General features: G+C 43.5%; 1 protein-coding gene across 2 annotated transcripts; it reads left to right on the forward strand.

The window, feature by feature from the left end:
- Positions 1 to 7: 7 nt before the first annotated feature.
- On the forward strand, positions 8 to 5,720 carry SELPLG (selectin P ligand). 2 transcript variants are annotated; one of them, XM_080976843.1, is made up of 2 exons: positions 8 to 115; positions 2,253 to 5,720. In XM_080976843.1, exon 2 carries the CDS (start codon positions 2,258 to 2,260, stop codon positions 3,818 to 3,820), a length of 1,563 nt encoding a protein of 520 aa, XP_080832969.1. In that variant the 5' UTR covers positions 8 to 115; positions 2,253 to 2,257; the 3' UTR covers positions 3,821 to 5,720. The 2 variants fall into 2 exon arrangements, with proteins under 2 accessions (XP_080832969.1, XP_080832968.1); XM_080976842.1 differs by having other exon boundaries at positions 91 to 311.
- The last annotated feature ends 17,884 nt before the right edge of the window (positions 5,721 to 23,604 follow it).

The following is a 23,604-nucleotide window of genomic DNA, read 5'->3' on the forward strand; positions in this document are numbered from 1 at the left end:
CCAAAGAAGAGGAAGCGGCATCATGTGTGTTCTCCAAAACCACCACAACTCTTCCGATTTCGCCTCTCTTTCTCATACTGCCTCACGGAAGGTTTCCTGTTTTGCCCCGCAGCAGGTAAGACAAATGGATGTGTGCGCATGGAATTGGGCGGTTGCTTCTCTCTTTTTTGGAGCCTGAAGCCACAGACATTTGCCAGGTTCAGTCCCTTTCGCACCCGGTGCGTGTCCTGTCTGTGCAACTGCCGTCTCCCCTGGCTCTGTGGTCTAAGGAAGCTGCCTCCCTCTCTTCACTGGGCTGTTCTGCATTCGGGGTATGTATATTTTGGGGTGGGGTAATGAAGTTGCATTTGGGGGTCACAAGAAAGAGGGTGGCCCAAAGCTGAACTGCGGAGCAGCTCGTTTTGAGGAAATGTCCAAACCCAGAGGGACCAGGAAGTGCCTCACTCAGAGATTCAGCCTCTGGGCTGACAGTAACTCATATGGTCTACTCTTTGACTTTCCCCTGGACAATGCTTGCTCTTAAAGATTAACAAAGATTAACAAAACAGAAGAAAATCCCACTGGCAGAGTTTGAGTGCATTTCAACAGTAGACTGACAGAAAGTAAAATTAAGCGCTTGAAACACTTTATCTAGATTTGTATAATAGGGTGAAATGAAATAAAAGTAGCATAGAATAAAATAAAATGGGCAGCAACATCTTCAAACTTATAGACTTGTCATAAACTCCAAAGAGGAGAATTACAGAATGTCTCTGAGGTCAGTTGCTGGCGAGTTTTGCTTGCTGCAACAACTTGGCCACACTGAAGGTTATAGATGCATTTTGACTTGAAAGCAGTAAAATGACATCAAAAGCATCTGATTCTCCTGGCATATTTGATAAAATGGGTTCAATGAAGATTATGTATAGATTTCAGTAAAAAGAGCTGTACAAGAGGACACAAGTCGCCAGTTTGACCTCTCCCGTGTCGTTGCGGGGGCGCTTGAGTTCATGGTAGGGGATTTCTAAGTAAACCCAATTTAAATGCACGGAGCAGAATTTATTCACATTCATACTTGTCTGTCTGCTTCTTCCCCTCCTCCGCCATCCTTGTCGATTTAAGATTGCAGGGGGTCCCTGAGGGCAGGCAGGCAGGCTCCTCACGCATCTTCATGCAGGAGGAGTGCGATACGATAATCTTTACTGAAAAAATCTACATCAGACATTCACTGTACATTGGACATAAGTAATTTATTTCCCAATCTGGCCTCCCTTAACCTTAAAAAACCATCAACAACCACCACCCAGCAACCATTTCACTTTAGGGCTGGGCTCAGTTGCAAGAGAAAAATACGTAAGCATTTGTGGTTTGCTTGCTGCCCTTCCTGAAAGCGCTTTAGTGTGTATTAATTGACACAGGAAATGGGCAAGAGACTGCTCTGCTTCGAGGCATGCACAAACTTTCATTCCTGCTTTGGGCATCCCAGCTAATTCAGGTGCTACAAAGCCTCATGGCAGCAACTCATGATGTGCTTGCATTTAAGCTTGTGTTGCAGAGTGGCTGCAGCCCATGCGCTGGCAAACTCGAGGCTGGATTGCTACAATGTGCTCTATGTGGTGCTGCCCTTGGGGCCGGTGCAGAAGGCCCAGCGGGTGCAGATTGCAGTGGCCAGACTGCAGGTGGGGGCACCTGGCCTGCAACGCGTGATGCCACGCTGAGAAGAGTTTGCATGGGCGACACGATGGAAACATATTAATTGTCTGAAGCGAAATGATTAAGAGAATTGAAAAATGCCCCCCACTTATGCTGTTCTCTCCAGAGAGCCTTGCCTGACCCTGAATCTACGGCTGGTTGGCACTGGGCACCAGGGGCCATTTCATTTCCTTAATTTTAACCCTTTCAGTCCTTTAATAATGTTAGGATTGATGCTTGCTCTTCCCCTCGGCTCTTGTGAGTCGGCTGCCATGTATTGATATCAGATCTTTTCCCCCCACCTCTACTTTCTCCCAGGATAGGGCAGAAGGGTGGGTTATTAAATGTTACAAACAAATTAAAAAATAGCCAAGACAGACAATGCTGTGCCTGAGCCTTTAGAAGAGGGGCGAAGACCCCTCAATAACAGCCCCAAATGGCACCCCTGTTGCCCCCAATACTTAACCAAGAGTCTCTTGTGGCAGCCATTTTGAGGTGTAAGGTGGAGGGAGGTGGGGGGTTTGAGACTTGTGGACAAATATTAATATGTGTATTTGGCTCCCTTTCTCCACACACCCCAGGTAAAATGGGTCCCTTCTGGCTCTCCCTCTGGATGGTTCTCTGGAGTCTCCTCACAGCTGGCAGTTTCAGGCTCACAACCTTAAGACTCCTTATCCAAGATGGCGCTGCTGTTGAGGATGTGGAGTCTTACAACCTCCCTGCCAACGCAGGCTCTCAGTTCGCTTCCCCAGGACAGTGGGTGTGGAAGAGAGCAGGAGATGATGGCCAGGAATCCCCTCAGTTACCTTGCGGAAAGGATGGTAGCTGTAAGAACCCTCCTGCGGCCACCGCAGAACAAGCCAGGAAAAGTCTCACAGTCGCAGAGGCTGCAGCAGAGAGTTCTACATCTCTTGGGGACAATTACAATGGTGCCACTGCTGAAGTGCCTACTAATGCCACAACAACTCTAGATACCTTTGGGAAAGTATCCACAGAAGTTGGCACCACCAAAGAAGTAACCCATTTACGTACCACAAAGAGCTCTCGTGCTCCAGTGCCCCGTGTCCGCCGCCTTGCTCCCACAGTGGGCAAAACTGTATCACAATCTATGCCTACTGAGACAGAAAAGGTTGCTACTGCCCTCCAAGAAACAATGATGGTTTTAGGGGTCCCTGAGAAACTGTTGGTTGGAGCAACAAGCTCTCAGTCCATGGTGGCCAGTTCAGATGTTTCCACAGCGAAGTTGAGGCAAGCTGTTGGCACAACCAAGCCTTCCTTCATAGCAAAGGGAAAGGTGAAATTTCCTCACTCAACTGAGAAGCCAAGCCCCACCACCGATTGGCCATTGTTGGATGATGTGACAAGCTCTCAGTCCATGGTGGCCAGTTCAGATGTTTCCACAGCGAAGTTGAGGCAAGCCGTTGGCACAACCAAGCCTTCCTTCACAGCAAAGGGAAAGGTGAAATTTCCTCACTCAACTGAGAAGCCAAGCCCCACCACAGATTGGCCATTGTTGGATGATGTGACAAGCTCTCAGTCCATGGTGGCCAGTTCAGATGTTTCCACAGCGAAGTTGAGGCAAGCTGTTGGCACAACCAAGCCTTCCTTCATAGCAAAGGGAAAGGTGAAATTTCCTCACTCGACTGAGAAGCCAAGCCCCACCACCGATTGGCCATTGTTGGATGATGTGACAAGTTCTCAGTCCATGGTGGCCAGTTCAGACGTTTCCACAGCGAAGTTGAGGCAAGCCGTTGGCACAACCAAACCTTCCTTCATAGTAAAGGTTGCTATCTCAGCCACCATCACCACCACCAAGGAGAAGCCCCGCTCAGTGACATCTCTCAGTGGCACCACCATCTTGGTAGGGAAGTGTTTACTGTGGATCTTCATCCTGGCCCTCATTGCCGGCATTTTCATAGTGGCCACTGGTGTCCTTGCGACCATGCTCTGCCGCCAGAAACGGGCCTACAAAATGAATGAGCGCAACCACACAGAGATGGTGTGCATCTCATCCCTGCTAGCTGCTGAAGAAGCAGAGGAGGCCGGAGGGAGGCACCCCAGGGTGAAAAGGGTAAAGATGCATGGGGAGAATGGATCAGAGGCGGATATGGACAACTTGACTCTGAACAGCTTCTTGCCGGAGCATTAATATGGTTCTCTGGTTCTTTCTAGAAACTCCTCACGTTCACCAGAGTTGTGTTTTACAATGCGAAGCACTTTCATGCCAGATCTACTCCATCCAGAACTATCTTTAAAATATATGTTGTCCTACACTCATGACACATCTCTCAGTGGCGAGCAATTCAACAGGTGAAGCACTTAGCAAAGTCTAGTTTCCTTTGAAGGAGACCACTGTCCGGAATTTCCCTGACACATCAGGGATTCGTCCGTAGAAAGTAGCGGAATTTTTAAAAATTGGTTGGCAACCCATATGGAAGTGGGGTTGGCAATATGAAGATGCTCATTTTCACTTTTTGTAACATGGCAGCCCTAATTTACAACGATGTGGTGGCACGGATTTCGCACTCACACAGAAAACCAAGGCCCCTTCTCTCACAGCAGATCTCCAGGGAGACTGCCAGTCGCCTAGCAGAGCCCAAAACATGACTTTTTATTTCTCTGACTCAAAACTGCCAGTTACCTTTAAACAGGTGAGAAAGTTCTGTCCCCCTCCTCTAATTTACACTTTTCTCTTCAGAAGATGATCCTGTATCCAGAAACAACAGGGCCAGCCCCAGACGTTATCTTGCCTGAGAGAAAAGAGCTGCTGCCAACCTCCTTATTGCCCAAACAGCAGCAAGATGAGCAGAGAATTTAATCTTTGTCTCACCTGGAGGCCACATCCTCTGCCACACCTGAAAGGAGCTAGTTGGGGCAGGAGGGCAGGCTGTGGGGCACACTGTGTCCCCACCAACATCTCTCACTGTCTGAGGCAGCTGCTTCACCTGGCCCAAAGAAGCCATGAACGAATTATTGACTTCCCCCGGCAACCTATCACTTGCAGTTTACCTAAGAAAAGGATGTGCCAGGCAGGATAAGGCCAGGAGGCTTCTGACCCACCACCTGTCTAAGTCATGCACTTTGAACAAGTACTATTTTCTTTTGTTTCAGGTCTGCTAGTCATAGGGCAGGGGGGGGGGGTAAAGGATGCTGGGCTCCCACTGCTGACCATTTGATTCAGTCACCCATCTGATATATGAAGATTTCTGCAGACATTTACCCCACCCCCAACTTTCATGTCTACATTTTTTAAACCATAATGCTACAAACACACAATTTGTTTTTTACTAAACCAAAAATGTTAGGATTATCAACAAGCACAAATAATGTGGGATTGCAGACAAGGAAAATACTGTTTGCACTTGGAAAAGATTTGAAGCAGTTTCCAATCAGCGCATGTCCTGCAGGAGCAATCCTGTAAGTTTTCATTTAACAAAAGTGTGTCTTCTGCAAACCTCTCTGACTGCTGTATGACATTCTTAGGGACAGTCTAATCCTGGGGCACCCAAGCCAAGCACCCATTACGCACAGCTGAAATCAGATGTTTATCCCCCTGGGGAGGGCTGCTCCCTCCATGTGATTCACCCACCGCAGGCTGAAATGTGAGTGAGCTCTAACTCTGCCGATAAACAGCAGCATGCCAAAGGATTGTGCTAAGAAGCACTATTTTGCAGAGAGGGGATCAAGCAGAGAGAATTTGCCAGCCATGCCAGACAATGGATTTTGCTCTCCCTCTTGCCCTTACTGGTGAGAAGGAGCCAAGGCCCCCTTGGCTCCCCACAGATGGACTACTTTGATCTTGTGAAGTTTCAGCTGTAAATCTGGGAGTGAAACATACAGGAAGGCAAAGATAGTGTCACATTAATGAAATCTAGAGAAAGCTAAGTCAGTTTATTTCCTGTGGTGTTTTTGGTGTGTTTACAACCTAGTATTTCTTTGGACTTCTTGAATGAATTTTGAATGTGTTTGGGGTCTGGATGTGGGTCCTAAAGATAATGTGTATTTCAAATGATGAAATATATTGAAATACAGAAGTGGCTCTAAGTTCATGCATAAGACTTTTTGGTTTTTTGGCATTCTCAATATTGGGGGTTCCTTTCCTTTCTAAGTTCACATTTCCTGAGGCATGCTTTAGAAATGCCTGCAGATGAGAGATCCAAAATTAGAAAATACATCCTTTAATAAAATGCAGTCAAGATGCACTGTCTGTCTGGCCAAATATATTGTTACAAAAGTCAGGTGCTTGCCCCTCTCTCTGCCAAGCCGTGTCGAGAGCCCAGGGGTCCCAGGCACCGCCACAGGGACTGTGTCCCTTTGGAAAATAGAAAAGGCGGCGACTATCTGGCTTTAAGAAATATGATTTATTCACCTATCTACACCTTCAGTCTGCATGGAGAGAGTCCAGATCTTACGACATGGTCGTTGCAAGAGGCAGCAACGTAGGCAACCTGCAGCTAGCACCCTCCAAAGATGGATCTCAGCCCTTTTCTCTCCTCCTTCTTCCAAGAAACCCCTTGCCCTCTGTCCATACCCCAGGGCAGGAAGAAAGAAGTTCTCTTGCACGGAATGGCTCTCTATGGTTCCCTTAATGGCCCTGGCTTGGGCAGGCTACCCAGGAATTCTGCTGCAATTTATATTTCTCCCTTCCCATCCCTAATTATCGCAATCCTAGAATTCATTAATTTCTAGGGTTTGGGGTACCCCCCCCAAAAAACCTATACCACATATATATACAATCTGGACCCTATTCTGGAGTTCATGGGTGTCAAAGACCGCAGTGTGCTAGAACGGGGTAGGCAACCTAAGGCCCGGGGGCCGGATGCAGCCCAATCGCCTTCTAAATCCGGCCCATGGATGGTCTGGGAATCAGTGTGTTTTTACATGAGTAGAATGTGTGCTTTTATTTATAATGCATCTCTGGTTTATTTGTGGGGCATAGGAATTCATTCATTCCCCCCCCCCAAAAAAAATATAGTCCAGCCCACCACATGGTCTGAGGGATGGTGGACCGGCCCAGGGCTGAAAAAGGTTGCTGACCCCTGTGCTAGAAACTAAAATCTGTTAAAAAAACAAAAACGAACCCCCCCCCCCCCCATTGCTCAGGAGTTAAAGATACAAGTCTAGAGAATCCTAGTTTTCAGCTCCACCACAGTGGGATTTCACTCTACCTTAGCAGGGGACTTTTTAAGGGCCACAGGAAGCTGGAAACCTTGATTAAATCCCAACTTTGGGGAGGGAATAAAAAAGAAAAGAAAAAGAAAAGAAAAGAAAAGATTAATATATAGTTCCACACAGAAGAGACAAAACTAGTGGGGTATTCAGCTTAGAATTAGAAAAAGTAGACTTAGCTATCTGGTTGAACCCAGTTCAGGACGCAACGGAAAAAACAACTTTCAGTTCTGTTTAAAACCAGTGAAAGAGGACTTTAGTATTTAAAAACTAGAGTATACCTTACAGTTTAAAATGGAAGGTAACGGAAAAAACCCAGATCAAGGGTGGTGTAGGCGTCATTTAACATTGTTAAGTGTGGTTTATGAATTACAGTCAACAAGCTTCAGTCCAAGTTTCAGCTTTCAGTTCAGTATAAAGCCAGTCAAAAGCTAGTTTCCTTTTTAAAATAAAACCCCCACAGGGAGTTCATCCCTACTTAATCACCTCTCTTGACTGATTCCCTAACAAATCTCTTGGGGGTCCTCCTGGATCCTTGAGACTCAGGTGGCCTCAGTGGCCCGGAGTGCCTTCCATCAGCTTTGGCTGGTGGCCCAGCTACGCCCCTATCTGGACAGGGACAGCCTAACTACTGTTCTCTATGTTCTGGTAACCTCAAGGTTAGATTACTGAAATGCGTTATAAGTAGGGCTTCCTCTGAAGATGGTTCGGAAACTTCAGATGGTGCATAAATTTGGTGGCCAGGTTGCTCACCAGAGGAAGATGGTTTGAGCACATTACACCAATCCTGGTCCAACTGCACTGGCTACCAATTAGTTTCCAGGCCCAATTCAAAGTGCTGGTTTTGACCTATAAAGCCTTGAGCGGCTCAGGACCACAATACCTCCAGGACCGCTTCTTTCCATATGAGATCATAATCTGTGCTCACTCCCTGTGAGGTCAGGAGGGCAACAACACGAGAGTGGGCCTTTTCTGTGGTGGCTCCCCATTTGGAACGCTTGCCCCAGAGGTGTTCACCTGGTGCCTTCATTATACATCTTTAGGCAGCCAGCAAAAACATTCCTCTTTAACCAGACCTTTGGGTGATTGACATCCGATGCACTTTTAAAGGTGGTGTGGAAGGGGGGATTATTGGGACGTTTTTGTTTTTATGTGTTTTGTATTTTTTATATTGTAATTTTACATTGTGAACCCTTAGGAGAAGGGGGGGCAATGAACCAACAAAAATAAGGCACCTGTTTACTTGATCCTGACACAAAAGCTTTATACTACTTTATACAAAGCTTTATACTTTATACATTACTGCAATGTTGTTTGCATTTGTCTGTGTGAGGAACATCCAAGTGACCTCCCCGGGGTGCAAACCTGGGCAGTGTGTCGGGGGGGGGGGCTGCCCAGACTACAATACGCCCCCCCCCCCCGGCCTCACCAAAGGAAAGCACAGCCCGACATTTGGCACCAGCTTGGCCACATGAGTTGCCAGTAGGAGGCAAACCAGGCACCCTCTGCCTTAGAGTCTCCACCCTGGAGCCTTTTCTTCTCCTGAAGATATCCTGCCAGGCGGTGAAGGTTTAGGATCAGAGTTTTCCTTCTCCTAGATGGGCTCCTTTCCCAGGCGGACGAGCCCCATCTGCCCCTCACTTCCCTCTATGGCAGGGGCAGAAACCGCTTTCTCGACCGTTGGACCCACTCTTGGTCTCCTCTGCTCAATCCGCCAGAGGGAAGTCCCTAACTCCCCGAGGGTTTGAGACCCATCAGCTCCTCCTCCCTCTCCCACATATCGATTCTGGGCTCTTCCTGCCAAGATCAAAAGTGACGGGGTTGGTGGGACAGCGGCAAAGTCCCATGGCAGTCAGGTGTCAGGCCTGTGTGGAGGGGAGGCTCAGGGTGGCTGAACAAAGCGAAGCTAGTCTGGGGCCAAGTGAGAGGCCAGGCATCTCTTCCAGGCCTGGGCTTTCTGTTCTCTCTTCAAGAGTGGAGATGGAGCGGAAGGGGAACCAGGAGCTGTGTAGCAGAAATGAAAGTGTGTTGGTGGCGTCAAAGTGGGAGCAAGGCTGTCTCTGCGTCACGGTGGGGTCAGGAGGCCAAGGGGGCCTTGGCCATCTCTCTCTCACCCCCTCTCTGATACTCCTCTGAAGAGTCATGGCTCCCCCAAATGACTCTGGGAGCTGTCCTGTGTACTGAGTCTAGGAGCCAACTGGTTGCAGCTCCTGGGAGTTGTAGTCCAAGGCACCTGGAGGGCACCAGGCTGGCGATGACGGATTTAAAGCAGACTCGATCATCTTTAATCATATGTCATTAAATGTAATAATTCTTTAGTTTTTTCAGTTTGTGCATTAAAACAATACATGTATTTGGTACGTATTTCTGATGTTGCTGTGCTTGCTGAACAAAGATTTAAAATGTTTTTGGGGAAAAGAGCCCTTCCAGATCAGAACATAGGTTTGGCACCTGTCTTCCTGTTGCAGCTACCCAGGTATCTCTGCTAATCCCTCAAGCAGAACAGGAAAGCCACCAAGGCTTCTGTTGCTGCTGCTCTCCCACAAATGGTACTCACAGGTAGACTTCCTCTGGAGCTGGAGGTTTCACTCAGCAATGGTGATTATTAACAGTGTTGATAATCCTCTCTGAAAATGAAGGAGGGCTTAGTGTGCATCAATGCCTTTCAAAGCAGACATTCAGTAAGATGCTAAAAACTCTCATTGGCTTCTCGGGATTGGCAGGTTTTATTCAAACAGATCCTTGCTGATAGGTGTGCGCACATTTTTATCATGGCTGCTTCCTTTTCTGTAGAAGAGGATCTTGGCTGCAACAGCCAAAGAGGGTCTTGCGTCTTTTTCTGGTAGTTTGCAAGAGAAGTGAGATGAGTCATAGCCAAGACTCCCTTGTATCTGATGTGACGTTGGAGAGGGGGAAAAGGTTTCTCAGAATGACACAGGAAAGCCTCAGAGGCTTGTGGCTGAGTAGCCACCACGGCCCTGATCCTACATTTACCAAAGCCCCAACCCTTCAGCAATCAGCAGTATCGCCCCCGCCCCCTGGCAATGCTTGCATTAGAAGAGGGACTTTCAGAGTATGTTTTTTTTAAAGGCAACAACATCTTTCATCTCCAAGGTACACAGGGTTTGCATGCACACACCCAAGACCTCAGTGCTGAATACATTCTGCAATCTGAATGAATCATAACACCAGTGAATTTGCAATTATCAGCTAGTACTTCACGTTCTTTTTGGAGGTTTCAGGTTTGGAAGACAGATGCCTACTCTCCAGTAGCAGAGTTAAGCACAATGGCAATCGCGACCAAGCACATTAAAACTTAGATCTACATCTCACACTTCCGGGGACAGCGCCAGCGGCTAATGGCGGAGTTCCTCTAAGCGGAGGAACTAGCTCCGCGAAAACTGGGTCGCCCGCCACGGCGAAGGCGGGGACCCGTCAGAAATCTCAGGTGGAAGAAGCCTGGGAACGTGGGGGTTCGGCAGGGCACCTGGAGCGCCCCCCTACTCGTGGGGAATCCTTTCTAAGGGCTCCGGAGCGAAGTGGGGTGAGCGGCGCGGTGCTGCGAACTGAATGCTACTTTCACGGAGTGAAGCCGCACAGCCATTGCCGGGGAGTGCTGACCTTTTTCCTGTGGACATTTGGATCTAAAGTAACTACCTGTGAGTAAAGTGAAGGAATTGGACTTTTAACAAACTGAATTTGGCTACAAACGGGGGAGGCGCAAAACAGGAAGCCCACCTTCCTTTCTTTGTAAATAGTGGGAAGCAAGGAGTTTTAAACTAAAGCCTGAAAGATTGCTTTTGACATCTAAATCTTCAGTATAAAACTAGCGAACCCCCCCCCCCTTGGCTGCAGGGGAAAAGGGGGGGATTTCTGGACATTATTTCCCTGCAGAAAAAGAGGGTAAAAGTTAACGTTTCACCGTTCGGAACCTGGGAACGGCAGCCATTAAAATTGCTGCATTGTGGAGCTCCGCATTGACTGCGAATAGACCATCTAACTGTCAGTGAGTGAAACATTGTTTCAATTATTTTCTCTTGGCTTAAAAGTTTCAACTATGTTTCTGAACTAAAGTTTGATATTAAACATACTGGCATAAGTTGTTAGAGTAACTTTAAAGAGAAAAATAAAAAGAAAAGGATACTTTGGACTAATATAAGATAAACAACAACTACTTCCCTCTAGAGGAGGACTTTGAAACTGTTATAAGGAGTGGAATTTTCCAGTTTTAAAGACAAAACCCTGGGAATTGTACCTGACCTTGAGAGCCTTGAGTGTTATGGCAGATGGGAAGGAAAAAATAGACTCATTACAGGAAAAGACAACTAGATCCGGCAGGACCTTTCGGAGAGCCTCTACATCTGGCCCCTCTGTTCCCTCTGCAGCTGTGTCAATGTATACTAAATCAAAAGGAGGAATGCCCTCGGAAGAAGATTGGGCTCTTGTCTTAAGCAAAATTAACAATTCTTTGGAACAAATGAATAAAAAATTGGACCAAAATTCACAAAAATTGGACCAAAATACACAAAGTATAAAAAGTTTGGAACAAAAAGTTAATTCTAATACAGAAGCTATTGAGACACTAGTTAAGGAATCTAACTCAACTAGACAGACTGCAGAGGAAGCTAAGGAAAAGATTGCTACGGTGGAAGCGAAAGTAGCACAATTGGAAACAGAGGTCCCGGATGTGTGGAAACAAGTACATGACCAGAAGCAGATGCTTTCTATGTTCCAGCTCAAGGAGAAACAGACAAATCTGAGAATTCGGGGAGTACCTGAACTAGAAAAAGACTCCTTGATAAACTTTCTCACAGAGGAATTTGTAGCCTTTTGGAATCGGGACCTACAAAAAGAGGAGTTTAAAATTGTGAGAGCCTTCAGACTGGGAAGAGGAGGGAAGAAGGAGAAGAACAGAATAAGAGACTGCTTGATTACACTCAGATCGAAGGAAGAGAGGGATAAAATTTTGAGTTGGCATTACGAGGAGGCCTTGACAATACACAAATTTAGAGTGGAGATATTTAAAGATATTCCCAAATATCTTTTAGATTTGAGATTTAATTTTAGAGATTTGGTTGAACTGCTGAGAAGGAACAGAATCAACTTTCGGTGGGAATTTCCTCAAGGCCTATCTTTTAGCTTTAAAGGAAGAAAAATAAAGATAAGATCATTAGAGGATAAAACAAATAATAATAATAATAATAATAATTCATTATTTATACCCCGCCCATCTGGCTGGGCTTCCCCGGCCACTCTGGGCGGCTTCCAAAAGAATATTAAAATACTATAATACATCAAACATTAAAAGCTTCCTGAAACAGGGCTGCCTTCAGATGTCTTCTAAAAGCCTGGTAGTTGTTGTTCTCTTTGACATCTGGTGGGAGGGTGTTCCACAGGGAAGGCGCCACTACCGAGAAGGCCCTCTGCCTGGTTCCCTGTAACTTGGCTTCTCGCAGTGAGGGAACCGCCAGAAGGCCCTCGGTGCTGGACCTCAGTGTCCGGGTAGAACGATGGGGGTGGAGACGCTCCTTCAGATATACTGGACCAAGGCCGTTTAGGGCTTTAAAGGTCAGCACCAACACTTTGAATTGTGCTCGGAAACGTACTGGGAGCCAATGTAGGTCTTTCAAGACCGGTGTTATGTGGTCTCTGCGGCCGCTCCCAGTCACCAGTCTAGCTGCCGCGTTCTGGATTAGTTGTAGTTTCCGGGTCTTGCACAACTACGAAGAAGATCTACAGAAGGGAATCAGAAAAGAGCCAACATCACCGGAAAGAGGGTCACCAGACAGAGGATTGGAGCAAAGAGTACGGAAGAGAGCATCATCAAAAAAAGATACTTTGGAAATCTTGGACATTTCATCATTGTCTTTTGGATTGGACCCCCCCGATAAGGAGCTAACATTACCACCAACAGAAGAGGAACAAGATCTGGGGGCAGTTGGGGGAGTACCAAAGTAGCCACAGGATGACGCTGCAGGCCCTGAGTTGGAATGTCCATGGCCTCAACATTTTGGAGAAAAGGCGACGAGTGTTTCATTTATTGAAAAAAAGAGCAATTGGACTTAATTTGCTTACAAGAAATGCATGTGACAAGATTACACAGGAAATTATTAAGCAACAAGAAATTAGGTCAAGAATTTATTTCATCAGATAAAGTTAAAAAAAGAGGAGTGGTTCTCTATGCAAAGGAGAACCTATCACCGAAATTTATCTTCAAAGATGAACAAGGAAGACTGGTAGCAATTGAAATCCAATTACAAGGAGATAGGTATTTGGTGATAGGTATCTATGCACCAAATGAAGGGAAATCAGAATTCTTCAAAAAGTTACATGAAATCTTGATGGACTATATGGATTACAATATGATTTTGATGGGAGACATGAACGGTGTCGTATCTACGAATATGGATAAGGCACAAAGCCAAACAATCACCAAGGATGGAAGACTACCAAAAACATTTTTTGACATGACTGATAATTTGGACTTAATTGACGTTTGGAGAATGAAGAATCCTCTGGGAAGAGAGGGAACTTTCTTCTTGGAGGCAAAAATGACATGGACAAGAATCGACCAAATCTGGGTAACTAGAGGACTGGTTCCAAAGATCAGCAAGGCTGAAATTTGCCCAAAGACCAGCTCTGACCATAATGCGGTGAAGATGGAAATGAAATTGATGCCAACTGGATCCTTCAGATGGAGGATGAATGACTCTTTGTTCAGGAATGATGAATTCATTAAAAAGGCCCAAAAAACTTTGAAAGATTATTTCGAGATAAATATGAACACTTCAGTGGAAAAAAGAGTAATCTGGGACGCAAGTAAAGCCGTAATGAGAGGTTTTTTGATACAACAGAATGTAATTAGGAAGAAAAGGCAAAATGAGAAAAAAGATAAAATTTTGGAAAAAATAAAGGAAGGAGAGAAGAAATTGAGGGCGAAACCAAAGTCCCAGGAGATCTTAAAAGAAATAAAGCTTTATGAAGTACAATATATGAATTTGATGAACCAGGAAATAGAATGGAAGATTAAACAGATAAGACAAAAGACATTTGAATCAACAAATAAGTGTGGGAAACTGCTGGCTTGGCAATTGAAAAAAAGACAAAAACTAAATACTATTACGAATCTGGAAGTGGAAGGAAAGAATATACAGAATCCAGTTGAAATTAGAAGGTGCTTCCAGAGGTATTTCAAACAATTATATACACAAGAAAAGCAGAATGAAATGGAGATTGATAAATTCCTGGAAATAAATGGACTACAAAAAAATTCTCAAGAAAATAAATTAATGCTTGATTACAAAATAACGGATCAGGAAGTAGAAGGGGCCATTCAGAATATGCAATTAGGTAAATCTCCAGGGCCGGATGGACTGACTTCTAGATACTACAGAACTTTAAAAGAATGGTTAATACAACCATTAAAGGAAGTCTGTAATGAAATATTAGAAGGGAAAAGGGCATCTGAGTCGTGAAAAGAAGCATATATTACACTTATACCAAAATCAGAGTCCGAAAAGACGCAACTCAAAAACTACCGTCCCATATCACTGCTTAATGTGGATTACAAAATTTTTGCAGATATTTTGGCTAAAAGACTAAAAAAGGTGTTAGCAGAAGAAATCCATAAAGACCAAGCGGGCTTTCTTCCGGGCAGGCATTTGTCTGATAATATGAGGAATATAATTAATATTTTAGAAAATTTACAAGTGAAGATTAATACAAAAGCAGTTTTGATTTTTGTGGACACGGAGAAAGCCTTTGACAAATTTCTTGGAGTTTTATGAAGAAGAATTTATCGGGGATGGGGGTTGGCAAAAGTTTTGGAAATGGTATAGGTGCAATTTATTCAGAACAAAGGGCCAAATTAATTGTGAATAACGTAGTCACAGAAGAATTTAAGATTGAGAAAGGAACACGACAGGGCTGCCCAATCTCTCCATTGCTTTTTATTTCGGTCCTGGAGGTTCTGTTAAATATGATTAGAAGGGACCAATTGGTTAAAGGTATACACGTGGGAGCTAAACAGTACAAACTGAAAGCATTTGCAGATGACTTAGTACTGACTTTACAGGAGCCAGAATCAAGCACGAAAAGAGTACTAGAATTGATTCAAGAATTTGGCCAGGTAGCAGGTTTTAAGTTGAATAAGATGAAAACTAAAGTCCTGGAGAAAAATCTGAACGTGATTGAGAGAGAGAAGTTTCAGAGAGAGACAGGTCTGACATTGGTTAAGAAAGTGAAATATTTAGGGGTTAATATGACTGCTAAGAATGTGAATTTATTTAAGGATAACTATGAAAAATGTTGGACTGAAGTGAAAAAAGATTTAGAAATATGGTCAAATTTGAAGTTATCGTTGCTAGGCCGAATTGCTGTGATAAAAATGAATGTATTGCCAAGAATGTTATTTCTGTTCCAATCACTGCAAATTTTGGACAAAATGGACTGTTTCTAGAAGTGGCAGAGAGATATTTCCAGATTTGTCTGGCAAGGCAAGAAGCCCCGTATAAAATATAAGATTTTAACTGATGCTAAAGAAAGAGGTGGATTTGCCCTGCCAGACTTAAAACTTTACTATGAATCAGCCGCTTTTTGCTGGCTGAGAGAATGGATGCTTCTTGAAAATACGGATGTTTGGGATTTGGAAGGTTTCAATAATGTATTTGGTTGGCATGCATATTTGTGGTATGATAAGGTCAAAGCACACAAAGCGTTCAAAAACCATATTGTAAGAAAAGCACTGTTTAATGTCTGGATAAGATATAAGGATTTGTTAGAAAATAAAACCCCAAGATGGCTGTCACCTATGGAGGCAAAGGCCCAGAAAAAACTCAATATGGAGGCCAAATGGCCGAAGTATTGGGAAATCTTGGAACAAGAGGGTGACAGATTAAAATTACAGAGCTTTGAAAAATTAAAAAACAGAGTGCGAGATTGGCTCCATTATTATCAAATAATGGAGGCATATAATCAGGACAAAAAATTAGGTTTTCAAGTGGAAAAATCAAAGCTGGATACAGAATTGTTAGACCCTAAAGTGAAGAATTTGTCAAGAATGTATAACTTGCTATTGAAATGGAATACTCAGGATGAAATGGTGAAATCTGCTATGATTAAATGGGCACAGGATGTTGGACATAATATTATGATAGCTGACTGGGAACAGTTATGGACCACTGGTATGAAGTTTACGGCATGCAATGCCTTAAAAGAGAATTAATGATCAGAAGATAGAATGGAAAATTAAACAAATGAGACAAAAGACATTCGAGTCGGCTAATAAATGCGGGAAACTGTTGGCTTGGCAAATGAAAAAAAGACAAAAATTAAATACAGTTACAAATTTAGAAGTGGAAGGAAGGAATATACAGAACCCAGCTGAGATTAGAAATTGTTTCCAGAGGTACTTTAAACAACTATATACACAAGGGCCATTGAAAGAAACTGATGTAGATAGATTTTTGAAAACAAATGGATTACAAAAAACCTCTCAAGAAAATAAATTAATGTTGAACTACAAAATAACTGAACAGGAGATAGAAGGTGCCATTCAAAACATGCAATTGGGTAAATCTCCAGGACCGGATGGACTGACTTCTAGATATTACAGATCCTTGAAAGAATGGCTAGTACAACCTTTGAAAGAGGTCTGTAATGAAATAATGGAGGGGAAAAGGGCACCAGAGTCGTGGAAAGAAGCTTATATTACACTTGTACCGAAAACAGAGACTGAAAAGACGCAGCTTAAGAACTACCGTCCCATATCATTACTTAATGTGGATTACAAAATTTTTGCAGACATTTTGGCTAAGAGACTGAAAAAAGTGTTGTTGGAAGAGATTCATAAAGACCAAGCGGGCTTTCTCCCGGGTAGACATTTGTCAGATAACATGAGGAACATAATTGACATTTTGGAGAAACTAGAAGTGAATATAAACACTAAAGCAGTTTTGATATTTGTGGACGCGGAGAAAGCCTTTGACAATATTTCTTGGAGTTTTATGAAGAAGAACCTACAGGGTATGGGGGTAGGCCAAGGCTTTGAAAACGGTATAAGTGCAATCTATTCAGAACAAAAAGCTAAATTAATTGTAAATAATGTGGTGACGGAAGAATTTAAGATTGAAAAAGGGACACGACAAGGTTGCCCAATCTCCCCACTGCTTTTTATCTCGGTCCTGGAGGTTTTGCTGAACATGATTAGAAGGGATCAGATGGTTAAAGGTATACAGGTTGGAGCCAAACAGTACAAATTGAGAGCATTTGCAGATGATTTAGTATTGACGTTACAGGAGCCAGAATCTAGTACCAAAAGGGTTTTAGAATTGATTCAAGAATTTGGTCAAGTCGCAGGATTTAAATTGAATAAGGTAAAAACTAAGGTTTTAGAGAAAAATCTAACATCAATAGAGAGAGAGAGGTTTCAGAATGAGACAGGTTTAACAGTGGTTAAGAAAGTTAAATATTTGGGGATTAACTTGACAGCAAAAAATGGGAACTTATTTAAAGATAACTATGAAAAATGTTGGGCTGAAGTGAAAAAAGACTTAGAAATTTGGTCAAACTTGAAGCTTTCACTGCTGGGTCGTATTGCTGCCGTAAAAATGAATGTATTGCCTAGAATGTTGTTTTTGTTTCAAACATTGCAAATTGTGGACAAAATGGACTGTTTCAAGAGGTGGCAGAGAGATATTTCTAGATTTGTCTGGCAGGGCAAGAAGCCCAGAATAAAATTTAAAATACTAACAGATGCAAAGGATAGAGGTGGATTTGCCCTGCCAGACCTTAAACTTTACTATGAATCAGCAGCTTTCTGCTGGTTGAAAGAATGGCTGCTTCTTGAAAACACTGACATTTTGGATTTAGAAGGTTTTAACAACGTATTTGGATGGCATGCATATCTGTGGTATGACAAGGTCAAAGCACATAAAGCATTTAAAAACCATATTGTCAGGAAAGCACTGTTTAATGTTTGGATAAGATACAAGGATTTATTGGAAAACAAAACTCCAAGGTGGCTGTCACCAATGGAAGCGAAAGCCTTGAAAAAGCTTAATATGGAGGTCAAATGTCCGAAATATTGGGAAATTTTGGAACAAGATGGAGACAGATTGAAATTGCAGAGTTTTGAAAAACTAAAAAACAAAGTGCGAGACTGGCTTCATTACTATCAGATAATGGAGGCATACAATTTGGATAAGAAAATTGGCTTCCAGGTGGAAAAATCAAAATTAGAAACAGAACTGTTAGAACCCAAAACTAAGAATTTGTCAAGAATGTATAACTTGCTGCTGAAATGGAATACTCAGGATGAAACGGTGAAATCGGCTATGATTAAATGGGCACAAGATGTTGGACATAACATTATGTTCGCTGACTGGGAACAGTTATGGACCACAGGTATGAAGTTTACGGCATGTAATGCCTTAAGAGAGAATATTATGAAAATGATATACAGGTGGTACATAACCCCAGTCAAGCTTGCAAAAATCTACCATTTGCCTGATAATAAATGTTGGAAATGTAAAGAAACTGAAGGTGCATTTTTTCACCTTTGGTGGACGTGCCCAAAGATTAAGGCTTTCTGGGAGATGATATATAATGAATTAAAAAAGGTATTTAAATATACCTTCTTGAAGAAACCAGAGGCCTTTCTCCTGGGCATAGTCGGCCAATCGGTGTTAAAAAAGGACAGAACTTTCTTTATGTATGCTACAACAGCAGCAAGAATACTCATCGCAAAGTATTGGAAGACACAAGAGCTACCCACACTGGAGGAATGGCAGATGAAAATGATGGACTACATGGAATTGGCGGAAATGACTGGCAGACTCCGTGACCAGGGAGAAGAGTCGGTGGAAGAAGATTGGAAGAAATTTAAAGATTATTTACAGAAATATTCTAAAATTAATGAATGTTTGAAAGATGCTGGAAAGAAGTTATATGACTTTAGTAGAAATATTATAAAGAATCAAGTATGAATAGATTGATATTGGGTAAAGAGGTAAATTTAAGTCTAAAATTGTGTTAAGTTAAATCATGGAACTAAATTTGTGAAAGAGGGAAAGGACTTGCTGGAATATTTAATTGAACTAGAATACAAAAAAGGTGTGAGGAAGTCGAGGAAATAAGCAAATGAAAGATAAGGATATGAAAACATGTGGTTCTTTTGTATGTTTGTTTGTTCTCTTTTGGGTTTTTCTTTAAATGCTTTTGTTTTCTTTATTTTTTCTTTTTGTATTGTCGATGTTTTGTACTACTGTATTTATTTTTGTTTTTGAGGCTTTGTAATTGTTTATTGCTTATATTTTTCTTTTGTTTTTCTTCTGTTTTTTTGCAATGTCTAAACTTCAATAAATACTTTATAAAAAAAAAAACTTAGATCTACATCTGCCCTCCTCCAACTTTAAACAAATGTTTCCCATGAAAATGCTTAGGCTAGAATAAATCACAGACATTTAGCTCTGCAAATGTCTAAATTTTACTCCCAGAGTGTCTGAAGTTCAGTAAACAAGTCTCCATGCTTGGCAATAAAACAATAAAAAAAACCAAGGAAGTAACTTCGTTTCCTTGTAAAAAAGATCATGCAGTCGTTAGGTTAGCAAAGATGCAAGCTGTAAAACCTCATTTTAGAAGATTCTGTTCACTTGCAGGGAGCCATGACTGCCTGGCTCCTTCTTTCCTTGTTCCAGGAAGTAGGAAGAGAAAAAAAGAATGAGAGGGAATAGATTTTTCTGAATAGATTTTTCATCCATGATCTATGAAATCTCTTTCAGTCTCCAGATTATTAAGAATATGAACAGCAGTTTCACCTTTCTTTGTTTGAATCATTTGAAAATCTGAAATATTGTCCAAGACAACTGATACTGCTATATCATTCTGTCCATTCCATTTCTCTTTTGCTGCTGTGGCTTCTCAGCTCCTTCCTCTTATGTAAGGAAAAATGTGTTTATTTGAAATAATCTTGCTTCTAATCTTCTCCACTGGACCCTGTCGTCCTCTGTAAGAATGGACAGCTTAAGGTTTGCCTCAGCAATGAAATTCTCACTAGCCAGCTCAAAAAATCCAAAGCTGGAAAAACTCTCAAAATTCGGAAATTGAGAAAAATCTGCCAAATTCAAATGTACTTCAAACTTAAACTTCAGAATGAAAATCTTCACTGCCCAACCACTGTTCTGCTGTGGGGTTGATGTGGCGTGGGGGCGGGGATCCCTTCACAAATGGAGACGTCATCATGTGCTTGCCAGGTGGTGCAACACCACCGCCTGGTGGCCAAAAACTCAAAACGCAGGATCTAACCCTTTAAACAAAGTAAGAACACAGAAGTCTGTAATGCAAGAAAATAAAGATATTGTTTATTTACATAAAGCTGCAGGCTCGATTCAAGCACAAAATAGCAGTGAAATATTCAGGCCAAATATACTTCTAGATTACAAAACAGGTGGTTTAGCTCAAAGATGGAGCCTGTGCTTGGGGGAGAACAGCCCCTGCAGCCTCTCCCTACAGCTGCATGGCAAGAAAGAGAAAGCTCTGAGGACCTTTTCCCTGAGAGGGATGTGGATTTCAGAACTAAGATTTGAGTTCAGGACTCGGACTCTGCCTCTTATCAAGAGATCTCGTCCAGCTGCATATTCTGTACATTCACTTGGCCTTAGCTTTGGGAGCTGATATCTCTTTACACTTTCAGTTGTTGATTTATTCCAAGTGCTGCAATTCAAACCAGATGTTCTCTGTTTAAGGAGGAGACCAAACTAAGCTTCCATTTACAGGGCAGACATGGAGTGAAGCAGTGGCGTAGCGTGGGTTGTCAGCACCCGGGGCAAGGCAAGTAATTTGCGCCCCCTAACCCGTGGATTTGCGCCCCCTAACCAGTGGATTTGCGCCCCCTAACCCTAACCCCCAGATGCGCCCGGTGCGGCCGGCCTCCCCTGCACTCCCCACACTACGCCACTGGAGTGAAGATTTTGAAAAGGCACCAGAAGAAGGTATGAAGCTTCTGTTCTTCCATCTTGGGTACTGGCATCCACAGAAGTCTAGTGTCCAGATCAAGGGAAGTAAAAGTCCCACTCTAGTCTGCCTTTGTCAGACCACACTTGGAATACTGTGTCCCGTTCTGGGCACCACAATTTAAGAAGGACGTTGACAAGCTTGAAAAGTGTGCAGAAGAGGGCAACTAAGATGATCAAGGATCTGGAAACCAAGCTTTATGAGGAACGGTTGAAGGAGCTGGGGATGTTTCTCCTACAAAAGATGAAACTAAGAGGAATATGACAGCCATCTTCAAAAGTCTGAAGGGCTATTAGGTGGAAGATAGAGCAAGTTAGAGCTTGCAGGGCAGCAGTTGAAGAAGGAGCAAAAAGAGTTTTCTTGTGTGTGTGTGTGTGTGTGTGTGTGTGTGTGTGTTTCTTTGTGGCTGATTAGCTGCTCTCCCTGTGCAAAGGTCAGAGGGGGCAGGGTTTCTGTTGAGGCAGGTGATTAGCTGTGGGAGGAGCTTATCAGAGCTTGCAGGGCAGTGGCACGCGCCTGGCGGCGTGCGCAGTTTGATCCATCTTTTAGATTTAGGGGAGCTAGTCTCAAACATTTGTTGGGGGAGACCTAGGTTTTTTTGTGGGGGGAGTTATTTGTCCTGTCTTCATGCTTTTTATGATGGAGGACCGCTGTAGCCACCCCCAACGACACGTTCTCAAGATGGAGGGGGAGGGAACAGCTGCAGTCGCCTGCAGTTCCTGCGCAATGTTTGCCATCTTGCCAAAGGTTGCAGGCAGCTTTACCTGCAGCAATTGCATGTTGATTGCCCTCTTAAAAGACAAAGTCCAGCAACTGGAGGAACGTGTAGCTACGCTCCAAAGAATTAGAGAGCTGGAGCTCTTCTTGGAAGCAACAGAGCACACCGTCTCCACCAAGGAGGAGACAGGGGACTCACCTGAGAAGGAGGCTAGTTCACCAACACAGGAGCCAGATATATGGAGAAACGTGACTCAAAGAAGTAGGAGGCCCAGGGTTCGCTCTGATTGTTTAGAAATACACAATCGCTTTGAGGTCCTCTCCCCTAGCATGGAAGACGAAGAGCAGACTCCATTTGAGGATCTCTCCCTCATTACAGTCGATCAGGTATATGAAGACGAGCAGCAAAGTCAGTCCTCAGGGAATGTGCAGGCGACCTTGGAACGGACAGCTCACGGAAGAACCCCGACCAAACCTAAGAGGAGGCGTGTAGTGGTGATAGGGGATTTCCTACTGAGGGGAACAGAAGCAGTGATCTGTGGGCCTGACAAGATGTCTCAGGAAGTGTGCTGTCTCCCCGGGGCTAAGATCCAAGATGTAACTGAACGACTGCAAGGAATCATAAAACCCACTGACAAATACCCCTTCCTCTTGGTTCATGTGGGAACCAATGACACTGCAAGCAATAGCCTCCAGAAGATCAAAAGAGACTACGAGGCTCTGGGCAGGAAATTGAAGCAATTAAATGCACAAATTGTCATCTCATCTGTCCTCCCAGTTGAACGACGTGGCCCAGGGAGAGAGGGAAAAATAGTGGAAGTGAACAGCTGGCTTCGCAAATGGTGTAAACAGGAACGGTTTGGATTCTTAGATCACGGACTGCAGTTTCTTGAAGATGGACTTCTGGCAAGCGATGGGCTGCACCTCACAACGGTTGGGAGAAATGTTTTTGCCAAAAAACTCAGAAACCTCATCAGGAGGGCTTTAAACTGACTAATGTGGGGGAGGGAGACCGTGCTCCTGAAGGTAGGAGTCTATCAATTGATGAAGATGATCATCCAAATGTCATAGACCAAATGGAGCAAACAGCACGCAGACCTAGTGGTGGGAGGAAAAAATCCTTAAATAAGAGACACGGGGGGATGATTAATGGACTTCAATGTCTGTACACTAATGCGCAAAGCATGGGAAATAAACAAGATGAGCTTGAGCTCTTGGTACAGCAAACTAAATATGACATAATAGGCATCACTGAAACCTGGTGGGATAAGTCCCACGATTGGAATGTAATAATGGGGGGATACAATCTATTTCAGAGAAACAGACCAGACAAGAAAGGAGGAGGAGTGGCGTTATATGTCAGGGATGTGTATACCTGTGAAGAGATCCAAGATTTAGAACCTCAAAGCCAAAGTGAGAGCATTTGGGTCAAAATCAAGGGAGAGAAGAATAACAGTGACCTCATTGTGGGAGTTTACTATAGATCCCCAAGCCAAACGGAGACATAGATGATGCCTTCCTGGAACAGATGGCCAAGCATGCAAAAGGAAGGGAGATAGTAGTAATGGGGGACTTCAATTACCCGGATATTTGTTGGATGTCAAACTCAGCCAAGAGCATAAGGTCAAACAGATTCCTCACTGGCCTTGCAGACAACTTCATTGTCCAGAAAGTGGGAGAAGCAACAAGAGGAACAGCCATTTTAGATCTGGTCCTAACCAATGTTGATGACCTGGTTAGTGGGGTAGAAGTGGAAGGATCATTAGGCGCGAGTGATCATGCTCTTCTGAAGTTTACTATACAGCGGAAAGGAGCAGCCAAGCATACTAGGACTCAATTTCTTGACTTTAAGAAAGCCGACTTCATAAAACTTAGGGAAGTGCTGGGTGAGATCCCATGGACAGTAATACTAAAAGGAAAGGGAGTTCATGATGGCTGGGAGTTTGTTAAGAGGGAGATACTAAAAGCACAACGTCAGGCAATACCAATGAGACGGAAACATGGAAGGTGCCTAAAGAAGCCAGGGTGGCTATCTAA

Source organism: Podarcis pityusensis (genome assembly GCF_964106645.2).
Source record: "Podarcis pityusensis genome assembly, chromosome: 13".
NCBI classification, from domain to species: domain Eukaryota; kingdom Metazoa; phylum Chordata; class Lepidosauria; order Squamata; family Lacertidae; genus Podarcis; species Podarcis pityusensis.